The following is an 8,266-nucleotide window of genomic DNA, read 5'->3' on the forward strand; positions in this document are numbered from 1 at the left end:
TACTGTTGTTGTTATTGTTGGCAGCCTTCTGAGTCTGTTATGGATCTTTCTATACATATTTGGTATATAGAACCCAGTGTGGGTGACTCTATAGAAACTATAGCTACATTAAGGGTTCCTGGTGGGAGATAATGAGGAGTTGCTATCAAGAAATTTAAGCAAAAACAAACAAACAAAAAAGAAATATAAGCCAAAAGAAAATGTTTGAAACTGATAGTCATTTGCATGACAAGATACAACTATTGAATGATGTGATATCTGGATTAGTTCTCAAAATGGTTTGAGGAAAAAGAAAGAATCAGAAAATTCCAAGGCTTCTGCAGGCATACTTTAAAATCCTCAAGGTAACATCTTTGCTTTTCAACACTTTTTTTTGTTGTTGCATTTCCAACTCTTTATTTTAGTTTTGTTTAAATGCATTTTATTTTTAGACAACCTACACGACATTTTTTGTGTTTTTTTCTTTAAAAAAAAAAGCCTCTGCTCCAAAAAATCAAGGTCACCGCTCCAAGTCAAGGTCACAAGTCCACGCAGAGCTCATGATGGCATCAGTTCCGTTTGTCTCGGTCCTGGTGTCCTGTGGGCGGACCGCAGACAGCTAGGAGGAGGGGCGGTCGGGCGGTCGGTCGTGCGTTGCCCACTGTCAGCACTTCTCCATCTCTAAGCCGTCCTTGAAGAAGATCATGTACGGGGTCCCGCCGCCCTCGCGGTAGTCCAGCAGGGCCACCATGCCGTCGGGAATCGTGTTCTCGCCCTGAAAGAACTGGTACTTCTTGAAATTGGCGAGGATGTGCTTGATCTGCTCGGCAGCCCCGGTCATAAAGGGCTTCATGCGTTCCGGCTTCCGCTCCTCCAGCTTGCCTTTGAGGGATTTCATGTAGTCCTTGATGTACCTCTTGTAGGCCTCCTTGGTGAAGCTGGTCTCCTGCAAGTGATGGTTCATGACGATGTCCACGTCGGTGACCACCTTGTGCTCGGGCCCGTCGCCCTCGGGGCCTTCGGCGGATGCGTTGCCGCCGATGAGCGCGTCATAGATGTGGCCTTGGGCCCTGCGGACCATGGTGCCCTCCACTTCCAGACACAGCCCGCCCGTGATCTCCCAGATCTTGTACACGTCAGAGAACAGCTCATCTCGGCTGATGAGGTCCCGGTAGATGATCATGACGGTGGCGAGAGGGCGGTGGCTGCGCTGGCTTCGGGCAGCTCGGAGCTCCAAGAGGACAGCGCTGAAGGGAGCGAAAGTTACAGTTGGCACTGGGGGAGGGGCGGCCGGCGCAAGGGGAGGGGCATCTGGCAGAAGGGGCGGGGTGCTTTTCAACACTTTCAAGATGTCTTTTGAAGCAGATTTATCTACTGTCATGGTTCACTTGATCTCTTGACTTCTGCTTCCATGGGCACTTATTGTGCATGCAAGCAAGATGTAATCATTGACAATCCCAATATGTTCTAAAATTCTCATTATGCTATGTATTGGTCCAGTCACATAAAATGTAACTTTCTACCCACCCCAATGGGAAGAGAATGACTTTCTGTTTGTGAAACCCTTACAAGTGTTGTATTTATTTCTTTCATAATGAGCATGTGTAACAGAAAGCATACAAGTCTACTTTTGGGGTGAACTGGGTGTAATCTATATTGAATTTTGAAGATATGGATTTACTTGCTGTATTCAATATAAACAGGGCAAACAGATTGGTATGTACTGCTCACTCTCTATCTCTTTTAAAGCTCAGTACCTATTCGGGGCCCTCATTGTGTTTAAATATCTTAATTATATGCAGAGGTTCATTATCTGTATCAACTTTCTGGGGTCATAATTCTTTGTAGTGTAGTAATTACGTAATGATGTCAGTTTTAGAGTCTGGTCGAGTAGTATGCTCAGTGGGTCTATTAATCAAGAGATGGTGGCTTCAAACTCACCAAGTTTCCAATTGAGAAAGGTGAGAAGTTTGCTCCCATAAAGAAATATTTTAGTTTTTATCAAAGTACCTGATACTTCCTCTTGAGTGGAAATGGAATGGTCCACGTGTACTTTATAGGAGAAATATGTGGTTTTTCTAATCCCAGAAAGAATTACAGTCATAAAAACTCACAGGGGCAGTTCTACCTTGTCCTAAATAGTTATTAGTCTGCTCTGATGCAATGGCAGTGAGAATATTTTTACTCTTATTCTGGATTATGGTATATAATGAAAACATTTTCAGTTGCCTGCAGGGATGTGGGTGATTTTTCTGTTTTCCTGATAGTAGGACATGCAATAGGGCCAGTAGTTTGGGGATCCTATTATGGACAGCATTGAGGGAACTAGGGAGCAATTCTAGTCTGTCCAATGATTGGCTATGAGGGGAAATGGACACAGTGTTACTGGGCTTGATTTATTTTATGTTGATGATATAAAATGAAACTCTGATGGATCAGTTGTGATGGTATCATGTGTGAAGACATTCCATGGTAAAGGGATTCAGGCTGTTTGGTAAATCCTTTACTCCCTTCATAAGCTTTCTGAGATAAAGGTAAAGGGATTATCCTGAGGTATAGCAGCACAGCCTTTCATCTCTGAAAGCATTATAGAGAATTGAAAAGAGAGATGTAGGACCTGACTACAGCAAGAAAGGAGACCTGGATCAGAGTTCTTCTGTGGACCAGCAGTCCCTACACAGTGAACCTCCTAGATCCAAGGTAATGTTGAAGCACACATACACATACACAGTGCTATCTAAAGCAAGTTAATCCCACAGATAGTCCAAGCAGACAAGGAACTTGCCCCAGAAGCAACAGAATAAGAGAGGCTTATCCTATGGCTGATAGGCTACGTAACATAAGCCACAGAATTCTACCCACCTAATTTATAAGAAAATACACTTTAAACGGAAAACCCCCCAATTAGTGATGATTCCTTCAAAACACACTTAAAAACTAAGAAAATGTGCTGGACTCTTCTTCAGAGCTCAACACTGAACACATCTGGTTGGATGCCATTTTTGGAAGGGTATTGCCCATCCCTCTTCCCTTTCACGTTCTTCAATGTTATTGAAATCACTTGGGTTTATGGAACAGTCGGTTTTTTGTAATGGGTTAGGTTCTTTATCGGCTTGCTTGGCCAGCATTCTCAGAAGGTTAACGGTTACGATAATGTCAGCCTAGGTGACAAGTAATGCCATCACATCCATGAAGAGATTTTCTGTCAGCAGCCAGAAGTGGGAGGTGCTATCCTGGTGGGTGTGGTTTCCCCCAGTATAAATGTAAGTGGATTCTCTCTGTAAGCTGTGCAGATTTGGCCAGGTCCAGGGCCTCACCATACTTGTGCATCTCCAGACTTGAGACAGCATCTTGCCATATTTCCTACATAACTTGGATTCACCCTTCTGCATAGCCTGGGAGGAAGCAGCCTACCGTCCCACGTTCCCATCTTGGATTCCTCTGGTACTCACCTACTTGAGTCAAGAGAGTGGTCCAGAATGATATCTGAGCCTTGAAAGCCTCTACAACTGTGAATTGAAAAGGTGAGTAGTGTGACTAGAATTTTTTTCTAAACATTTCTGACACGGTGTAATGGTGGCGGGATGGGATTAAAAGTGAGGCTTGCTTCTTTAGTAAAGGGCACAGTCTCTGACACTCATGGGGAAGCACTGATTCAATAACAGTCAGTGACTAAAGGTGCGGGGGCGAAGATTTCAGAGAATGGAGGTCACCCACCCACTTGGCCTTCCCTAAGGTCTGACCAGATGCAGCTTACCCTTCATGGGTCAGGATTCCTTTTGGAGAAGATTCGTCAGAATGAGCATAGGGACCCACTCAGCATCTTGGAGCTTCCCATCCAGAGTTATGTTGCAACATGAGGCTTCATCCATTGCCCCTCTGGAGCGGCTGTCCATAGAATTTTCCCACTGTTGTTCATGGCAGCTGTTGCCTGGAGATAGAGGGAGACAGTGAAAGTCATGGTGGAGTCCTGGCTCTTTATCTCGCTGCCCCTGGTTGTTCTAGTGACAAACTCACAGGACATCTTTTGCTTGTTAAAGACAGTCTTCATATTCTAAGTTTCCAGAGCTGTTCAAGAACATTTGATATTTGGTTGTGTTTAGTTTACAGTGGCCCATGTTTGTCTGAGAATTGTGCCTCATAGTGTTTTCAAAGGTTATTTTTTTTCAAAAGTCAGTCACCAGATCTATCTGTTAAAGTGTCTCTGAGGAGAAAGGAACCATCTTCTCAGTTAGCTGCTAAACATTGTAACTCTTTGTGTTATTGGGGGTTCCAAGTTTAATTTCACATTTATTCAAGAGGGAAATTGACACCTTGTGTTGTATTTATTTTGGAGGATTTAAAGAATTTTTAAAATTATGGTAAATTCTTCCTTTTAAGCTTCTTGGGTTTGCATTTGTATTTGTTTTGTTTCACTTTCTAGTAAAATTCTCTGACATTTAAGGAAAAGGCATTTCTTTTAGAATGCTGTTGTTGGTGTTGCTGAGATGACTACAAGGTGTGACATAAGTGTGGTTCAACTACAAGCCCAGGGAGATAACATAGAGCTAAATAAGAGACCGTCATAGTATTTTCACATTAGAATAGAGGCGTCTAACATACTAAGAATTGTGTAGGAAGATTTGCATTCTGGTGGTGAGAATAATTTTTTATATAATTCATGAATTCTATTTATGAATCATAAAATGTCTGTTATTGACAAGGTGTTTTAGGCTGTTCATGTTGTTAAGAGATATGGAATTGGTCCAGAATCCTACATACCCTCAGCACTGACTCATAGTTAGCCTATATGAAAATGGAGGAAATACTGGAAAATCCGTGGACATCCTCAAAATTGTAATGTTGAAATGAAATGTTGCAGTTATCATGTCACTCTAGCTTAATGAATTGGTTATACTAAGAAAGTGTTTATACTACACACTGCTATAAAGTCTTTGATGTAATCATTCAAATTGTTAATTTGGTCTTCAAATACCCAATTCTTTATAGGCCATTGTCTTCCTTGCAAAATGCTGACAGAGACCTGCTCTGATCTGCCTTGCAAGATGTTGATCTTAATTACAAGATGCAGGGGGGAAACCTGCCCAGATCTTCCTTGAAAGATATCGATTATCTGACTTGTAAGATTGTGACAGAAGACCTGACAAAAGTATTTCTTGCAAGATGTTATTAAGTTTCCTTGCAAGATGGTGGGAAAACATTCTCTTATCTGTCTTACAATATGTCGCTGATACTCTTTTTAAAAGGTGCTGATAGAAGACCTGGTCTGAGCTTCACGGATCTTTTTTGGAAGATGCTGATAGAGGACTGCTCTGATCTTCCTGGCAAGATGTTGCTGGTCTTCCTTGCAAATTGTGAGAGGAGACCTGTTCTGCTCTACCTTGCAAGATTTTGCTGAACTTCCTTGCAAGAAATTGATTGAGACCTGCAATGATCTTCCTTACAAGATATCGCTGGTCTTCCTTAAAGGGTGCTGATAGAAGACCTGCTCTGGTCTTCCTTGCCAAGATGTCGCTGATCTGCTTTGCAATATAGAAGACCTGCAATGATATTTCATGCAAGATGCTGCTGATCTTCTTCAAAGAAGCTATTAGAAGACCTGCTCTGGTCATTCTTACAAAGATGTGGAAGATATTCCTTGGAAAATGCTGTGAGGAGACCCGCTCTGATCTTTGTTGAAAGATCATTAATTTTAAAATTATTTTTAAAATCAGATTTTTATTTTGAAGAATGTTATTTAAAAATACTGGCCAATTAACGGGTCGTGCAAGTCCAAATATTGACCCGTGTGGGTGTGTGGGTGTGTGTGTATGTGTGTCTGGTCTAAACCTGAGACAGAGGAGTCATGGCCAGGCAGGGCATAACTGACAGGCAGACACACAAACTCAGATGGTCCAAAGAAAAAACAGCATAATCCGGTGGTAGGCACAACATGCCAATAATATAGACCTAGAAGCAGCTGCTGCATGAGATGACCTGGAAAGCTTTTTCGCGCAGTACTCTTCCAGAAAATTGTTCCCAGCACGACTCCCAATGCACAGAGGGGAGGATCTATTTTGTGAGTGGGATCAATCTGATGTGCCCTTCCCTGAAAACGCCACTGATTTCCCTGCAAAATTCTGATAGAAGACATGCTCTGATCTGCCTTGCAAAATTTTGCAGATCTATCTATCAAGATGGTGGGAGAAGACCTGCCCAGATCTGGCTTGAAATACGTCATCAATCTGGCACTCAAGATGGTAAAAAAAGACCTACTATGGTGTTCCATAACAGGTCGCTAATCTTCTTTGCAAAATGCTGGAAGAACCTACTGTGATCACTTTTTCAAGATGTCGCTGATATCTCTTAATGATGATGAGAGAGGGCCCATTCTGATATTCCCTGATCTGCCTTGCAAGATGCTGATAGAAGATCTGCCATGATTTACCATGCAAAATGTTGCAGCTGTTCCCTGCAAGTTGCCAGAACCAACCTGCTCTGTTCTGCCTTGCAAGTTTGCGCTGATCTTCCTTGGAAGATATCCCTGGTCTTCCTTAACAGGTGCTGAGAGAAGACCTGCTCTGATCTTCCTTTCAGGATGCTTCATATCTGCCTTGCTAGATGCTGATAGAAAACCTAGTAATATCTGCCATGCAACATTTTGCAGATTTCTTACCAAGATGCTGATGCAATACTTGCTTGGACCTTCCTTGCAAGATATGCCTGGGATTCTGATTTTTCATGCATCATTTTGCTGAACTTCCTTGCAAGATGTGCCTGGCCTTCTGATTTACGATGCAAGATATTGCTGATTTTCCTTGCAAGATGCTGATACAAGACCTGCTCTGATCTTCCTCGCAAGGAATCCATAATCTTGCTTTAGTTGTGCTGAGGAAAGACCCGCTCTGATCTTTCTGGCAAGATTTTGCTGATCTGCTTTGTAAGATGCTGACAGAAGACCTGCTCTGACTTGCCTTGCAAGATGTCGTCGATCTTCATTGGAAGATGCTGAGAGATAACCTGGTTTGATAGTCCATGCAAAATATCCCTCGTCTTCCTTAAATCGTGCTGAGATAAGACTTGTTCCAATCTTCTTGCAACACGCTTCTGATCTGCCTTGCAAGAAGGTGATGGAAGACGTGCTCGGATCTTCCTTGCAGATGTGGATCATCATGTTTGCCATATAGAAGACCTGTGCTGGCCTTGCTTGCAAAATGCTGCTGATCTTCCTTGGAAAATGCTGATAGGAGAGCTTCCCTGGTCTTCCTGGCCAAATGTGACTGATATTCCTTGCAAGATGCTGGGAGGAGACCTGGTCTAATCTACCTACCAAGATATTGCAGTTTCTCCATAGAAGATGCTGATAGAAGACCTGCACTAATCAACCTTGCAAGACATCAATGATATGCGTGGCAAGATAGCAGACCTGCTCTGATCTCCCTTGGATGTGGCTACTGATCATCCTTGTAAGATGCTGAGGGCAACCTGAGGGAGATGTTCCCAAGTGCGCATGCATCTCCTTCTTCAACGTGTCTGAGCCCAGTTCAGGCTTCAGAAGGCCTACAGGTGGGTGAAAAATTATCGCTCCTACTCTCTGGAAAATTTTGGGTATGTATGGATAGGGTTCACTTCTCCTTTTACTCTTTTAGGTTTGCTTCAAAAGGTTTGTGGGAAAAATAGGACTTTTATCAATATTTCAATATTGCACAACAAGACCCTGGCATAAGCAGAATGCTACGCCCTTAGAGAGACATGTGTGGGGGGGCCCTTAATGTGTGTGTGTGCTTGCACATCATACAGGGTTGTTTGCGTAGCATGGGTTTTAGCAAACACCTCAAGAGTCTGTCAACCAGTGGTGTAGGTCATGCAACCAATGTGGTACATTCTCATGTGCTTATTTACATATGTTTGTCAAACTCACCCTGCTCATAAGGAGTTCTGCATGCTGTCGACCTGCTCTGGCTCCTCTCTGGTGAAAAAGTTCACCTCTTCTTACTGCGGAATATTATGGGTGCTCTTTCATTGTTCAAAAGTTTCATGATTTTTTAATTATTAATTTTAACATCGGGTTTATATGCAGAATAATGTTTTTTAAAGATCCTGCTGGATGTTCCTGTTGGATGTACGCAATGTTGACTCCTGTGCGTGTGTATGTGTGTGTTTGTGTGAGTGTGTGCGTGGGATTGCACATCACAAAAGAGTCTTTGTGTAGCGTAGGATTTACCAAACACCTTGGAAGTCAGTCTAGGTCAGGCAAACACTGTGGTACCTTCTGATATGCCAATTTACATGTCTTTATCAAATTGGT

General features: G+C 42.7%; 1 protein-coding gene across 1 annotated transcript; it reads right to left on the bottom strand.

Moving 5' to 3' along the window:
* Positions 1–643: 643 nt before the first annotated feature.
* LOC142436917 (translationally-controlled tumor protein-like) lies at positions 644–1,162 on the bottom strand. The gene has a single exon (XM_075540260.1). The coding sequence runs from the start codon at positions 1,160–1,162 to the stop codon at positions 644–646; it is 519 nt and encodes a 172-aa protein (XP_075396375.1).
* Between the last annotated feature and the right edge of the window lie 7,104 nt (positions 1,163–8,266).

Source organism: Tenrec ecaudatus, unplaced genomic scaffold (genome assembly GCF_050624435.1).
Source record: "Tenrec ecaudatus isolate mTenEca1 unplaced genomic scaffold, mTenEca1.hap1 Scaffold_90, whole genome shotgun sequence".
Taxonomy (NCBI): Eukaryota; Metazoa; Chordata; class Mammalia; order Afrosoricida; family Tenrecidae; genus Tenrec; species Tenrec ecaudatus.